General features: G+C 48.3%; 1 protein-coding gene across 1 annotated transcript in view; it reads right to left on the reverse strand.

The window, feature by feature from the left end:
- The window catches only part of LOC118076701 (nuclear receptor subfamily 1 group D member 1-like), a 35,385-nt gene extending 19,685 nt beyond the window's left edge, over nucleotides 1-15,700 (reverse strand). The window contains exon 1 of the mRNA XM_035099578.2: nucleotides 15,154-15,700. Within this exon, the coding sequence (XP_034955469.1) occupies nucleotides 15,154-15,169 (16 nt within the window). The 5' untranslated portion in view covers nucleotides 15,170-15,700. The remainder of the gene's footprint in view (nucleotides 1-15,153) is intronic.
- Nucleotides 15,701-17,124: the final 1,424 nt, after the last annotated feature.

The following is a 17,124-nucleotide window of genomic DNA, read 5'->3' on the forward strand; positions in this document are numbered from 1 at the left end:
TTTTTGACTACATTTCCCATCATCCCTGACCACTGGTCCTGCACCAGCCTCAGAGAAGATGCCTAGCAAATCACAGACACATGCTCCAGTTCATGTGCCTGTTTTTGGATGTGCCTCTACAGTGGAACCTTGGGTTGCGAGCGTGATCCGTGCGGGAGGCACGTTCGCAACCTGCAGCGTCTGCAACCCGCAGCGCCGCGTCTGCGCATGCACGCACGTGACACGATTCAGCGCATGCGCAAAGCGTGATTTAACGCTTCTGTGCATGCGCCAAAAACCGGGAGTAACCTGTTCCGGTACTTCCGGGTTCGGTGCTTCCGTAACCTGAAAATGTGCAACCCGCAGCGATCGCAACCCAGGGTATGACTGTACTGATAAAATGCTACCCTCCTGGCTACTGTGCCAAGTGTAGGAGAAAGGGAATAAGACAGTAAACCCCTAACAGTACTGAGTGGGACTGCAGACTCTGCCTCGGCACTATATAGAATCATAAAAATGTAGAACTGGAAGGGACCCCAGGGGTCCTCTAGTCCAACCCCCTGCAATGCAGGATTCTCCACTAAAGCATCCATGGCAGATAGCCAACCAACCCCTGCTTAAAAACCTCCAAGGAAGGAGAGTCCACCACCTCCCAAGAGTCTCCATTCCACTGCTTTTGCTGTCAGAATACCTTTATGTAGACATCAGACCCATTGATCTCTATGAAATTTACTTCTTAGTAAAAGGCACTAGCAGTCCCTTCAAACGTGATGAATCCTGACAGCTTGAAGAGGAGGGATGCAAAAGGTCCCTGGCACAATTTTTGTTATTTCTAGCTTAAAAGGAGATCAGGCAGCAGCAGGTGATGGGAAAGAAATATTTGTGTCTGAGATCCTGGAAAGCCAGAGTGGAAAACACCGGGCTAGATGAGACAAAAACTCTTGACTTAGTACAAGGTAACTTCTTTTGAAACAGCCTGGGGGGCTTGAATAGCAATATTTTGCTAGATTGCAATATGGGCTGCAAGCTTTACCTAGTTTTGAAGCACTTATCAACCCATATAGCATCTTTCTCACCTCAGCGGGTAATTCCCGAACCACCTCACAATGCCGGGCAAATTGTGACTGTGCGATGTCAGCGCACTTTTGACACGAAAACAGCTCTGAGCCTGTTTTGAGTGTGTATGCATGGGCAGAGAGCAGGAGCTGGCTATTCCGTAATTTAAAAAATACATTCTTGCCCAATGTCAGTTTTTACATCTGCACTACAGATTTGGAAGATGGGGGGTGGGAAGAGAAGGGGTCTTTCTGGCATCCGTGGAACCATGCAAACAGTTGCCTGCCTGGCAGCAGAATCTGAGGCCCAGGGAAGTTTTTGATGTTTGATGCTTTATTATGGTTTTTATATGGGCGGGGTAAATATAATAAAATTACGATTATGATTATTATGCCTCACACAAGGTCAAGAGAGGTCAGTGGCAGAGAAATGAGAGCAGAAGCCGTCAGCTCCCCTGTACCACCAACCCCTTGTGAGCCAAATTGGCACCATCGGAAACAGCAGCACCCTCCGCCAGCACACCCCTCCTCTCCGAGTGGCATTATTAGTGGCTGCCATTGTGCGCTGCCTCATCCATCAGCATCATCACAGGGCCCACGCTGCTTCTGCAGCTGACACTGCAGTTGGTTTCTCTGCAGCAGGGCCAGCGCATAGGGAAGAGGCCATCTTCTCCCCCCACCCCACCCCCGGCAATCCTCGAACCTCGAGCAAACCAGAAACCAGGGAATGGATCTCAGCTGCGCCACTGCACATGTCACAGCAGGAAAAGGAACTGCTGCAGTTTGCACATCCCGGGCGCTGATGAAATCAATCCAAGGCGCCCTCCAGAGCCCTTGCGCTGAAGGCTGCTGCTGCTGCTGCTGCAGTGCCTTGTACCTGGTGACCTGAATTCACCTGACAAAGGCAAAATCAGCAGCTCCCGGGTGGCTCTGGAGCATGTCTGTAAGGCAGATTCACGCTGCCTTTGAAGCAGTCAACAGCTGGCGGCAGTCCTGATGTATTTCGGAATCTAGGCCAGGGAGCTGCCGTTGTTTTCCCCCTCCTTTTTTTTTAAGCGGTGAAACCCGATTTTCCTTCCTCTGCAGATACAAGCAATGACCCTATTTTGGGCTGGCTAATCTATCACTTTGAAGTTGACTTTTGCATGAATTATTTTACACCTACCTGGATCTAACTAAAGGCTGCAGCTCAACAGGAAAGAAAAAGGAGTCAGATTTTGCTTGCTTAGCCAATCAATAGAAAAGGCAGCCTCCTTGGCCAATCTCTTAATAGCAAAATTCTGGTTCCAAATTCAAGAGCCAAAATTTGGGGCTAATTTGAGGTTCTAACGCTGGCCTGCCCTGAATTCCAACACAAGCATCTAAATGGGTTTGGCAAATTAACTGGGGGGGGAGAGAGAGAGAGAGAGAGAGAGAGAGAGAGAGAGAGAGATCTATTTTATTAAACTGGATTCAGTGTTAAGGATAACACATTTTGTTAACATGGAAGAAGACACATTTGGCAGGCAATAGCACATGGCTTCAAGCTGTGTTCAAATCTCTGCTCAGCCAAGAACATGCAAACTATATCTGAGCCTCAGTTCCCACATCCATAAAATGGGGGTTTATAATGACCTACTTCACAGCAGGGCTGCTCTGATGGCAGGCAATTTTTTAAAATGTATTTAGGAAAATGTATAAACTGCTTGATCTAAACGTTCTCCAAGTGGCATACAGATAAAACATAGATAACACTCACAAAGATATATATATATAAGCCATCATTGTTCAAAATAAAGATAAAAATCAGCAAGACTTTCAGAACAAATGTAAGTAACTAAATCATGTGTCTGGTTAGGCTTGCCAAAAAAAGTTTCCAGCAAAGGATCTAATATCTCAGATTAAAATTTGGGTTGCCAAAATTGGAAGAATGTCTGCATTTCTTGTATCTTGTTAAGGGAGCACTTTCTAACACTTGCCAGGAAAGAATGGACACCGTGCTGTGATGTAGCCTTGCTGCAAAGATCAATTGCATCTCTTCCAACGCTAGCATCCTTTGGACACTGAGGTACACTACAAAAAGGGGGGAGTCCTGCCCCTTCCCCCCAAAAAACCAGACTCTTCTAAAGGACATCAATAATCCGACAGAAACCACTTAAACACTCCACTTGCCTGAAGTCACAGCAGTTCCATTAAAAGCAGGTTATAGAAGAGGGCTGGGGAAACTGTGATGCTAGAGGACTACAACTCCCATCATTGCTCAAATTGGCTGGGGCTAATGGAATCTGGAGTCCGCCAACATCTGGAGGGCCACAGACCTGTGACAGAGAGAGATGGATCTTAGGCCACTAACAAGGGGCTCCCTCCGAGTAGAGAAACCCCTTTACAGTGACCTGAGAATGCAACTTGACCCTGTCTTTGTGGAAAGCAGAGCCTCAGGGTAAAAATCAGTTGCTTGTGGAGTCTTAGTTGGCTTCTTTCAGCTGGTGCCAACAGCCTGGAATGGAAGCCATACCAAACTGAACCTAACTGGTCTCATCCTGCCTCCCCACCCAGCGCACCTCGGCTCCAAATGATGTCCTTCTGGAGGAGGAGAGCAGCCTGCCTCCCGGGAAGGAGAGGCCGGTGCTTCCCTTGCAAAATGGTGATGTGTCAATGAATAAGATTACCCAGAAAGGGAACACGAGTCTAGCTAGGGTCTTAGCTGAAGCCTGCCAGGAGACACTAGCTACTCGTGCAGGCTTTAATCTGCCTGCATGTTCCTTCATCAGTGGAACAGGGGAGGGAGGGGCGGGAGAGGAAAGAGCAGCTCGGTTTTTTTGGCTTTAAGTAGGTTAAACAAATCAGAGTGCATCCGTGGGCTTGTTGGAACTGCAGCAGCGCTCCCAGAACAGGCAGAGAGCCTGGGAAATAAAGATACCAATTGTGATCACAAGGATATTTGTTTGCTTCACTGCGATGGGGGGGGGATGGGAGATTGCTAAGGGGACAAAACACTACCAGAGGCCCCCACCCCACAAGTGATATATTTAGAAGCATCTCGGTTCCCAGGGATTCAATGTTTGCTTTTTTTTTCCTGCTAAAGGACTGATCAAAGTTGCAAAAACAAGGGATGCCCTCTCTCCTCCGCATGGCAGCATTTGTTCTGTACAGCTATAAGGAGTTGGGGATTTCAGGCACCTGATAACATCAGTCCATTGGTCCATGTAGCTTAGGGTTGGCTACAGCGGACTGGGCACCAGCTCTCTCCAGCTTAAAACACTGGGGGGGGGGGTCTTTTCCTGGCCTACCTATAGGTGGATTGGACCTGGTGTGTTTTGCATGCCAAGCATGGGCACTGCTGTTGAACTAAAGCCCCATGATAGAATCGTACAATTGCAAAGTTCAAAGGGTCCCCGAGGGTCATCTAGTCCAACCCCCTGCAATGCAGGAATCCTGCCCACAGCTGCCCCTGGGTGGGCTTGAATCACCAACCTTCTGGTTAACAGCCAGGCACACTGACCCATTGTCAAGACTAAGGAAAGGTGGTCAAGATCACACAGACATATTGGGGCTTGTTTTTAAAACCAAGCTGAGGAATTGAGAATCCAACCTGGTTTGAATATGGGTCTGATGAGTCCGTTTTCTTACTGGTCCCATGATACAATGGGAGACATTTTCACACACAGCTCCTCCCAAGTTTCTGGCAAGCTCGGCTTGCGGTGAGCTGCCTAGGCAACTGGGTTCACCATAAGCCCATTTACACCACGGCTTGTGTTTTGTCCCCAGTGACCTGGTTTCAGAATAAGTTCAGGAATGGCCCACACCAAGGATGGGATGTGGGGCCTGGAAAACTGAAATGTGGGTCCCATCCTTGGGGGGAAACTACATTATTACAAAGAGCACATCGCTCCCACCTATTATTCTGTTGATACAACCCTGACAGCGACTGCTTCTGGGCAAACCGAATTTAGGAGGTGGACACGTAACCTTTCCCCAGCCTCTATTTTTGTGATTAACTGCCCCCCACCCACGGCCAGCCCTATTGGCAAGAGGCAACCGCAGGAGACTGCAGCAGAAAGTGGCAGGCATCCCTCCTTCATGCTTCCCCACACCTCCCATGAAAATTGCACCTCCCCAAAGCATTGGGAAACCTGTGGCCCTCCGGATCTCCCTGCATCTTCTGTGACCCCTGGCTATGCTGGCTGGGGCTGATGGGAGCTGGAGTCCAATAAGATATTGGGGGGCAGGTTCCCCTTATTGGGTCTATATCATATGCACCTGTGTGTAATTTTACCACTTGAACTGGTGGCCTTGAACAAGTCGGTCTCACTCTGCAGACCTCACTGCTTCTGGATCAGGGCTAGAAATTTTCCAGGAGGGGGGGGGGGAGAAGCTTTTTTTGTTCAAGATGAGAAGGTTCAGTTCAAGAGGTAACAGGAATCAGAAAGGATAGCCTGCTTATCACCCCTTGCTTCTTTATTTACCACCCCGGCGAAGGTGTTTCCAAATGCCTGGCAAGGTTCAAGGAAGGGAGAGCATCCCTTGCAAAGGGAAAGGTTGCCCTGCAATAAAATAGGCGGCAGCCCCGCCACGCCCCGACCGCGTCTGCTTTCGCTCCTGGGCCCAGCATATCCTGCCTGCTGCAATACATTTTAAAGTTTGATCTCAGCCTCTCTGGCACCTGCGAAAGTGCCGCCGCCTTCAGAAAGAGAAGTAGGTCAAAGTCACCGCAACGGGAGAAAGGGCAGGGTGAGGTGGCGCAGCAGCTCTGAGTGAGTCGGGAGGGGGAGCTTTTTGCTGCAGAGTTCATCATCCCCAGCTGCTCCCAGCTCCCAGACTCAAAGCAGAGACGGGAAACCAAAGCAGGTTTGTGAACAGTCCCCAACCTATGGGTACCAATTGGAAAACTGGAAGGAAGTTGTTTGACCAATCAAGGAACAAGCAACCCCCCTTCCAATTTGCAAATGTTTTCCTATCCAAGTCATCCCGTTTCTGTTTGATGCTTGGGGGCTCCCTGTCTCTCCCCCCCCCCCCAGGTTCTTTCTACCTCCCTTCTGAGGCTATTGATAGGACCATAGCTGCCAAGTTCTCCCTTTTTTAAAGGGAAATTCAATTATGCTGAATAGGCTTCCTCGCGAGAAAAGGGAAAACTTGGCAGCTATGGATAGGACACAAACGACATTTGTGGCAGACTTGCTGCATAGCTGAACTAACACACACACCATGGCCCCTATTTACCTGGGAGAATCCCTACTTTCTGCTGCCGGTCCCTGGTCTCTATTCTGTCTTTTGGGAAGATGCTGGAGGCCGTGTGCTCATTTCTAAAATGCATTCTGTGTTGCACACACAGGTGCATTATTGTTCTTCAGGGTCCGTGTCTATCTCCTAGGTATCTAGACACAGGAAACTTGAGGGGAGAGGGCAGAAAGAGGAGATGTATGCATGCTTGCAAATATTCCCCAGATGCTGTACACTGCTCCCCCCCTTACCCCATCTACCTTTCACTGCCCATCCAGATAATAAAAGTTCTTGGTTGTGCTTGAGTTGCAGCTACCCTAAAAGTCGGATGCACTGAGAGACTCAACGTGCTATTAAACAATTTTTAAGCTGCTGTTGTTGTTTTAAACTATTGCACTGCAAACACATTATTTTCCAGCCAGTGCCGGAGAGGCTATTACAGAGCAAATGAATACAAACACCCAATTAAAGAAGAAAAAGAAGAGCCTCAGGAAGAGGTGCTTGGCATTACAAACACACAAATGACCTTATTTCCCAAGTGTTGGAATGTGTGACCTAATTAAGACATCCCCAGACTTAAACTAGCTTAGCAGTCACGGCCCAGCTTTTCCCAGGGAACCATGGGAACTGTAGTGCTGTAAAGTAGGTCGGGGCTCTCTACATCCAAACGCTCAGCACCAGTGCCGAACTACAATTCCCAGGGTTCTTGGGGAAGCCGCGAGTGCAAAAAATAAAACCCTATCCAGCCAGGAGGGTGAAATGACAAAAGGCTCTTGAGAGCAACAGGGCTGAACACCACATCTGAAGCCCTGATACCACTCATTCATGGCCAAGGCAGGCCTTTTGGGGGGGGTGTCTTTTTTACCATTCTTTTGGTCACACCAACTCCAAGCTGGGACCACTGTTAGTAACTGGATCACACTTTTGGTAGGCATAATGAAAACCCCCGCCAGAGGGATAGCTCTGTGGCATCCAAACCCCCTTCAGCACAAGAGATTGGGAGGTTGGACCGTTTTATAAATCATCAACAGGGCCACCTGATTCCCCTCCATCAACACACTTCAAATGACCTTAACAGATTAGACAACTGGGCCAAAGCAAACAAGATGAATTTTAACAAGGAGAAATGTAAAGTACTACACTTGGGCAAAAAAAAATGAAAGGCACAAATACAGGATGGGAGACACCTGGCTTGAGAGCAGTACATGTGAAAAGGATCTAGGAGTCTTGGTAGACCACAAACTTGACATGAGTCAGCAGTGTGATGAAGCAGCTAAAAAAGCCAATGCAATTCTGGGCTGCATCAATGGGAGTATAGCATCTAGATCAAGGGAAGTAATAGTACCACTGTATTCTGCTCTGGTCAGACCTCACCTGGAGTACTGTGTCCAGTTCTGGGCACCACAGTTCAAGAAAGATACTGACAAGCTGGAACGTGTCCAGAAGAGGGCAACCAAAATGGTCAAAGGCCTGGAAACGATGCCTTACGAGGAACAGCTTAGGGAGCTGGGTATGTTTAGCCTGGAGAAGAGAAGGTTAAGGGGTGATATGATAGCCATGTTCAAATATATAAAAGGATGTCATATAGAAGAGGGTGAAAGGTTGTTTTCTGCTGCTCCAGAGAAGCGGACACGGAGCAATGGATTCAAACTACAAGAAAGAAGATTCCACCTAAACATTAGGAAGAACTTCCTGACAGTAAGAGCTGTTCGGCAGTGGAATTTGCTACCAAGGAGTGTGGTGGAGTCTCCTTCTTTGGAGGTCTTTAAGCAGAGGCTTGACAGGCATATGTCAAGAATGCTTTGATGGTGTTTCCTGCTTGGCAGGGGGTTGGACTGGATGGCCCTTGTGGTCTCTTCCAACTCTACAATTCTATGATTCTAACACAGAAATTGGCAGTTGCAACACAGCTACCTCCATATTACCCAGTTTCTAAGGCTTTCCCCCCGCTGACCCCGATTAAGCACCACAATAATACCCTTGGACCTCCAGTTTTCACTCTAGAAGTCCACCCGTTTGTCTCTCACTGAGCAGCATCATATCTCTTGCTTGCAGCATGGGCCTCTCCTTCCATTATCCCATATGGGGCGCAATATAGATTATGCATTTTGCCCATTTTGCACCTGGTTTTTGGCCCACTTGCGACCAAGTGAAGATGCCTGGATGCCGCAATATGGCACTTGACATCTCCACCATCTGGGGATTGTTGGGAGAGGACTGTTATTGGGGTCCAAGGATTACACCTACATGAGGGAGGTGGGTGGATGGATGGTGGAATGGCCTTGGGTGAAAGACAGAGAAGATCTCCGAGGGTGAGAGAAAGGGAGAAGGAAGAGAAGCTCCCAGGTGAGAGCTGGGAGGGCTCACCACTTTCTGTACATGATGTGGGTTAAGAGCTACCTTTGAGAGAGGACTCTTGTGTTTTTTTCCTTCTCTTTCTCTGTTTTTATTTTTATTTAGCTTGGTTTCTTTTACCTTACTGTATTATGAAAAAACTTTAATAAAATCTTATTGGGGGGGGGGGGAGGAAATGAATGTGGCCTAAAGAAAAAAGTTTGAAAACCACAGGTCTGTGTTTTAATTTGTTGGAGGCCACCCAGAGTTGCTGGAGTAACCCAGTAAGATGGGTGGCAACAACAACAACAACAACAACAACAATAATAATAATAATAATTGCTCCAACCACTACCGCCTCTGATCATCTTTACCACTGCAGTACCACCTGCAGTTGTACAATTAGTATGGGATGGGTGGAGGGTGAACATTCTTATATTCAAGGAAAAATTGTAAAATAAGGTCAATGTCCTAAATGGCACAGATTCTACCAGTCACACATAAGGCAAATGTCGTTTACTGCTTCCGCAAACATTTAATGCATGCACACTGGGTATTTGCTGTGTTTCACGATCCCGGAGTCTAGACTAATCTGCTCCTTGTGAATGTGTTATCTTTGGGGTGCCGAGGGACTGGGCGCCTGTGGGCAAAGGGCCAACCTCAGGCTAATTTTCATCGTGAAATGAGTGCTGTGTGCAGAGATCACTGATTATTGCACCCTGTGTTTCTATAAGTGGACAAGGATGTGCAAACATAGCAGGAGATCGTTGGCCGCATGCCCAAAATAACATAGCTTATGAAACAGATTTGGAAACACTAGTTTAAAAAAAATGCAGAAAGCAATGCCTACATGCACACATGGGGAATAACTTCAGCAGATGGGATCTGATATACTGTAAAGCCCTGCCGTTCAGGTGGGCTTCTTCTCTGCTAATTTCAAGGGCAGTTTTGCACATAAACACTTTGGAAGTGAATGGGGAAGCCCTGGGGCAAAGGTGAGCTCTAGGCAACAGATAAGGAAGTGCGGGGAATTGCAGCCATGTGCAAGAGAGAAACAGTGAGTGAGAATGCCGCATATACCCCATACATTTAAAGCCATGACATTCCCCAAAAATCCTGGAGCTGTGGTTTCTCAAATTGTAGCTCTGTGGTGGGCAGAGTTCCCAGCATTCTTTGGGGGCAGCAATGTGTTTTAAATATATGGTGTGCATGCTACTAGACAGGCAAGCCAGAGAGAGAATATGGTTCAATGAATCATACTTGGGTCTCCTTTAACTGTTGCAACATATTCTAGCTAAGAAGGTGCAAAAATTTACCAATGTGTGACCAGCTCCTCGGCCAACCCATCAGGTGCCCTTCCGATGAGTTGAACTCCAACTCCCATCAACCCCACAGGCAGCATAGCCAATGGCCAGGGATGATGGGAGTCACAGTCCAACCACATCTGGAGGGCCATAGGGAAACTGCAGTCTGAGGCCCACTGCACACAACTCAATGCTCCCTCCCCATATACACACCTTTGGAAACTAAAACATGAAATAATTCCAAATAGCCATTAGCCAAGATACAATACAAAAAAACACAAATTAATTTCCTGCTCCCCTTATCTTGAGTTTTTAAAGCACTTTTCTCGTTCCTTACGAATGAAGCGGCAAGCAAAAAAATCGTCTGTTTATTAAAACCAAGCGGACCCCCCACTGAGGGACACACACAATTGCTTACTGGTCTGAGAATTCGGCCACCAGTTGTCCTTTCCAGAATCAGACACATCTGTGGTAGGCAACTGGCATTCCATGGGAAGAATTTGGCCCACAGAAAACTGGCATGTCAAGTGGATAAAAACCTCCTGGCTACAGCAAAGTTCTCCACAACTGGCTTTGAGGGGAAGGGGAAATTGTTAGAAATGTATGGGTGGGATCCACGTACTGAGTCCTGTCAGTGCAAGGCCTTAAAGGGGGCTCCCCCCGCCCCAAATTGGCTCGGGGTGTGTGTGACAGAAGAATATTCTGCAGCCTTTTAAATGTATCTGTGGGAAGTGAGGGTTTATTGTTTTGCTGTTTCGTTTAACTTATCTACTTGTTTTTATCCTGTATTCTATTCTGTGAACCGCCCTGGGATCTTATGATGAAGAAATCTGATTAATAATAATATAGTATAGAAATCTGATTAATAATAATAACAACTGTAATAACCTGCAGAATAGCATACACAAGGTGTCATTCTGTCTGGCCAGCTGCAACGCATTCAACACAGCACCTTTAATACTAGTCTAGAAGAAGGAATTTCAGCAGGTGTAGCTTGCATGTAAAATTATTGTTGTTCTATTTATTATATACACAGTATAATTTATTTACATCCGGCCTTTTTCCCTGACAGGGACTCACCAATGGCCACTAAGGATTTCTTCTACCACTGCAGAGTTTCCTTCATGCTTTGAACCAACTCAGATGTTTTGCCATGTCTACCCAGGTCTCGACCACCCTGACCAACATTGGCTACTCTTTGGGTCACAGTTTGACCACGAAGCAGCATGGCCTACTGCTTTTGGGCTCAGCAAGCTCACTGCAATGTTCCAAAGCAGCGACGTCCCAGGCCAAACAGGGTGGAATACAATCTGCACAACACTCCTTGAACTTCACATGAACTCGTGGACACCTTGAAGCAGAATCTCACCCTTGTAAAATGGAATCGGCCTCCGAAAATTTGACAAGTGGGACACTCCTATCCCAGCCCATGCCAGCATTCAAGATCTTTAACTACTGAAGAGATAAAATAGCACACCTGGGTGCTGGAAGCAGGCAAATCCATGCACACCTTCCTCCTCCTCCTCCTCAACAGCCCGTGAGTCACCTGGCAATCTTACTCAAGCAGTGTTTAGCTGGAGAAAACATTGGGCATGTTCAGTTAAGGCCTGCGGCGCTCAGGTCAGGAGACTGCGGCGTCAGGTTAGCACCAAGCAAGTGGTAATCACATGCAGGCATACCCACCCAGGATTCTCCGAGCAAGGGACCTGTCAAGACTGCTGCTCCCATCAGACGGATTAGGCAGATGGATGCTGGTTCAGGGACTCAGCCCTCAGCCTCGCAAGACACCTTGAATGCCTTGCAGCGGGGAGCATGAGCCTCGGTGGCCCACATGCCACCATTGGTTCTTCAGAGGAAATTCAACTTTGAGTTAAGGAATAGGGTTTAAGGAAGAAAGCTGTCCCAGTTACAAAGAAAAGGGGGGAAAAAACAATGAAAAAAAATACAGAGCCTCCACATTTTAATGGCACCCCCTCTGTTTAGGTTGTGTATGTTGTACCACGGCTATGTCCCAGTGAGCTTCATAATATTATTATTTTAAAGGTGAAAATTACTAGGAGATACCAGCTTTATAGGGACCCAGGTGGCGCTGTGGGCTAAACCACTGAGCCTAGGGCTTGCTGATCAGAAGGTCGGCGGTTCAAATCCCTGTGACGGGGTGAGCTCCCGTTGCTTGGTCCCAGCTCCTGCCAACCTAGCAGTTCGAAAGCACATCAAAATGCAAGTAGATAAATAGGAACCGCTATAGCGGGAAGGTAAACGGCGTTTCCATGTGCTGCTCTGGTTTGCCAGAAGCGGCTTTGTCATGCTGGCCACATGACCTGGAAGCTATACGCCGGCTCCCTCGGCCAATAATGCGAGATGAGCGCGCAACCCCAGAGTCGGTCACGACTGGACCTAATGGTCAGGGGTCCCTTTACCTTTACACCAGCTTTATTATGAAATATGACTGCCACAAGGAAGGCTTGGGTGATAAAATACACTTGCAGCCCCAATGTTTGGAGAAGCAGAATACCCCGCAAAATACAGAAGTTGGCCAGGCCTGCCTTAAAGAGAGAGAGAGTTTCCTGCAGCCATCAATCACTGAGGAGGGGGGGGATGCATTGCTCCCAAATGGGTTGTATTAGAAGGGAATACCAAAGTCTCCAAGGGTACCAATAGTTGCACACGTACTGTACTTCTGTAGGCACTCGATAAAAGATTAGACACTGTTATCACTCGAAGGCAAACAGGATGGACTTACGTCATGCAGAGGTTGAAATCAATGGGACTTGAGTTAGTCATCCAACCCAATGTTAACCCAGAACTGGAAAGTGAAATCTCAAGAGATTGTAGCACAATGCACAGTGTCAACATGTGTTGTCGTGAATCACCACGGTAGCCTCCGAGAACGATAAGGAAACCTTCAAGAGGCCACAGTCCCAGAATTTCTGGATGCTGCATTGCCCCAGTGGAGAAGGCACAGCAGCTTCCCCAGCTGAAGGGGGAGCACATCACAATGATGTTAAGCTTCACGGTGGAATTTAAGTGCAACTTGATGGCACCTTGCACATCACCCACCTCCAAACTGCAGTAGGGCTGACCCCTTCTAATGCTATTGACCCAGAACTGGCCCCATAGCAGTGACCATGTTGCTCCTGCTTCTTGCCCTGTTGCCCCAATGATCCCTGGGATTAGAAACGTCCAAGTTATTTTAATGCGAGTGTGCATGAAATACAAAAAATAATAGCATTTACTCCTCAAAGGAATTCAAGGCAGCATGCATTTGCTCCATTCAATTCTCATGACAAACCCGCACGGTCGGTTGGGTTGAGAGGTAAGTGTGGCTTTCACACAGCCACCGAGTTTGTTCTATTCCTCAGCGAGATTTGAACCCGAGTCCGGTCAACACTGTGGCCACCAAGGAACTTCTGGGGGTTAACATGAGATCTGTGGGACTCTAATGCTATGAAACGCCTCCCCTACACTGCACTCCAAAAGCTTCTTATATAGATGATTTAGCAGGAATGAGGGGCGAGGGAGGAGAGACAGGGGACAACCCAGGGCTCTGCAACTTTGCAATCAGGGTCACAGTGTCCCCCACAAAGACTGCACAGCAGAGGATTCCTTGTGAAAATTATTTTGTATTCCAGAGATCTGTAGTAGATGGGAGAACCCCACACACACATACACACATATGGAAGGCACTCTTTGCATGAATGTTAAGGATACATAACCCAGCCTGGCTCTGTTTTGATCTTCTTCACTAAAACAAACAAATGAAAATTCTGCAGCAAGCTTAATCCGCGCCAATGCAAGAAAAAAAATAGGCAGCCTGTGTAAATGCTGCAAATTAAATAAATTTGCATCTATCTGCTTTTTTGAAGCATAATTTATTCTGCTTCTGCTAAGAGGGACAGGCAAAGAGCTATGCAGGTCCGTCACCCCCCGCACCTGAGATTTCAGCCAGCATTGCCACTACTGCCACCAAGCATTGATTAAGGACTAGAAACTTGCCCTTTTAAAACAGAAAATTTATATTTTCACAGGATGCTGAACTCTATGCTGGGGGGCCTTCTCTGCTGTGATGTGCTGGTGGTGGAATGATTATCGCTTTCCAAGTAAAATAGGACACAGCCCACTGTCCCATCCTTAGCATCTAGGGGGGGGGGAGAGAATTCAAGCTGGGAAGGAAATACCTTTACCCAAGACCTGCCAGTCTGGGCTGGATGGTCTGATTCTGTGCAAGGCAGCACTTGCTCATCTCTCCTATGTAAAAAGATGCCTCTCCTTACACTGGCCCACTTTCCTGGGTTAACCTTATCTCACCCCTCTTTCAGCAACCCTGTTCCCCTAAAACCCAACTTCCCACTTGGTAGGTCTCCACACACATCATCTCAGAGAGACCTCATGGGGCTGAGTGCTGGACCCATCCAATTTGCACACATACACACAGACCTCTCCAAACGGTGCCTGCAATATTTCTACCCTCCTTTTGCACAACAGCCGTGGACAAAACAGAAATGAGTTGCAGTTTTTCAGAGCCTGCCAGTCAGATGCCACGGGGTTTGTTTACCGAGGTGCACGAATCCCGGGGCATTCCCGCGAGTCAAATCCGTGATATTTTATCAAAACAAATTTCGAAAGCAAGTAGTAATTTTACGCATCAGAACTACTTCCCACATTGCAGCAATAATTCTCTCATTCCTTGAATGCCCATGCACGTCTTTCAGGCTGACTCCCTCCCTCTCTCTCCTTTTCACTTAAAACAACCATTCCAGTATCAACCGAAACCATATTTCTATTTTCTCCCTCCTCCACCACCCCGCTCTTCATGCAAAGAAATAAAAAAAGGGGGAAATCAGGCATAAGAGGCTCTTTTCAGAAACCCCACTCACAATTCAGAAATGTACGCTTCGGCTAGGAAAATACCAACTGTCTAAAAATAACGCAAGGGGATTTCTGTGTGCGCTGGTGTATGTTTTTAGAAATGGGAAATGAATTAAATCACAGACTTATGAACGTCTTCCTGTGCCGGGAATCTAACCTGATAGGATATCCTATCCTAGGATACTGCCACTGAAAAGAACGTTAAAACCCCGGCTTATAATATAGCACAGATGATTGCATTTTGCAAACGGCTTGCAACCCCCCCCCAAAAAAAACCAAAACACACACCCGGGTTAACATTCTCCTTTTTAGCGCCCACCCACTTCCAGAGAACTGATGCCATCTCCTACGATCCGCTAAATCCTAGGGAGAGAGATGAGTTTGCAGCATCACCGCAACGCTCGCCGGCTTACCCGAATTGTTATCCATGTCGCTGCGTTTCCAGGCGCCCGGCTTCCGTTTGCAGATTTAACCTGACTCCGGGTTTGCAAAGCAGAAATCGCGTCGAGCGTTGCAGACCTGTGCGTGCCTGTGTGCTTGGCAAACGAGGCGCCCCTCAAAGCAGGCGAAAATAAATAAATAAATGGAAATAACGATCGGCAGCAAGTAGGCTAAGCGCTAAGGGAACCCTCTGCGGCTTCCCTCCTTTCCCCCCTCCCCTGCTTTCTCCCGCGGATGTGAGTGTGCGTGTGCGCGTGCTTGCTTGCTTGCTCCCGAGCTGCCGCGCTGCGAAATGGTTTCAGGTTCCCGAAAGCGGCGTTTTTGCAGCCTGCTGCCACTTCCACGTGCTTCCAAGCCCGGCTCCGGCTGCAGATTCCCCCGCTCGCTCGATCTCTCCCCCCCCCCAACTCCGGCGCTCCCTGGATTGTATAGGCGTGGGTGAGGCTTGCTCGCTTGCCGCTGCTGCTGCTTTTTTGCTTGTTCAACTCGGGGATTAGCCGCTCCTGTTTTCGAGCCAGGAGGGAGCGGGGGAGGGAGGATCTGGCTTGCCTTGGCGGCTGGCTCATGTGTAGCCTGCATGTGACAGCATCGGAAGCATGCCCCACTGACACACATTTCAGGCAGCCCAAGCGATGACATCAGCTCCCGCGGCCGCACATGGGCAGCAGGCGGAGGGAGGGGAAGGGGAGCTTGGCCTCGCTTCACACACACATTGCAGCAGCCCAGATCGGGGGTGGGGAAGGGGAGAGCACCCCCCCCCGCACCGACCCATTCGCGTCCCCCGCACCCACCCGCCGCCTGGCACGGGCCCATCTGGGACATAGGCAAGCGGCAGTTCCCAGCTTATTGTCAGCGGAGAAAGGGGTCACGTCCTGCTTTGCCCCAGAAGGGAGCCAAGCTGCCGCTCCGGATCCCGGGGGGGGGGGCGAGGATGACTTGGACAAGCGGGGGAAGGGAGAGAGTGGGGTGGCGATTAGCCGGAGGAGGGGCTGAGGCATTCTCGGTATGCTCAGAAGCAGTGTCTTCTTCCTGGTGGTTCAATGAAATAAAAAGTGGTATAGGCAGCACCAGGCTGGGGGAAGCTACACCTGTTGGATTTCTGCCTGTGACCAGATTTTCTTAACTGCAGCTGGTTAAAAGTGCTGCAGTCAGTGAGCTTCCCAGATGGTGTTGGACTACAGCTCCCATCGTTCCCAGCCAGCTTGGCCCATTGGTCAGGGATGATGGGAATTGTAGTCCAACAACACCTGGGGACCCAAGGTGGAATAATTATAAGATTAGAGGACTTTTCTGCCCCTTTTGTTTTACTGAGAGAATCTGTCCGTGAAATCACTGGGGCCTTAAAAGTGCCTGACTTTGGTTGGCTCATGGCCACCATGTTGTAAATCCTGCCAAAGTTCTGAAGACAAGAGTTGTTTATTTCTGTGATGTCATAATCAGTATACGGGTGGTTTTCCCTGCCAACGTTGACTAGTGACAACTAGTGACTACAGAGAGCTAAAGCCTAGTGACTAGTGACTACAGAGAGTGAGGCAGGCTGCAACCCTGGGCTCACTTACCTGGGAGTAAATTCCACAGTGAAAATCAGTTAGACTTACTTTTGAGTAGACATGTCAAGGGCTGCAACTTTAAGCAAGTGTGAGCCACTCGAATTGGGAGTTCCAGGACTGAGAGAGTTCACTGAGTTTCTCAAGAGCTCAGGGTGGAACATAGGAATCTGTCTGAGTCAGACAATTGTTTCATCTAGCTCTGCTGGCAGGAGGTGTGCGGGGATCGTGCCAGCCGTACCTGGAAATGGTGTGGCCTCCAAAACTTGGGGCTGCCTCTGTGCAAACCACCAACCATTTAAAAAGCCCCAAACTGCCAAATTATGCACCATAGAAATTAAAATCGCCCTACATCTGCTTAACCCTGGTGCGTGTGTCAATGCCATTTCAAGCAAG

The sequence above is a fragment of the Zootoca vivipara genome, chromosome 2 (assembly GCF_963506605.1).
Source record: "Zootoca vivipara chromosome 2, rZooViv1.1, whole genome shotgun sequence".
NCBI classification, from domain to species: domain Eukaryota; kingdom Metazoa; phylum Chordata; class Lepidosauria; order Squamata; family Lacertidae; genus Zootoca; species Zootoca vivipara.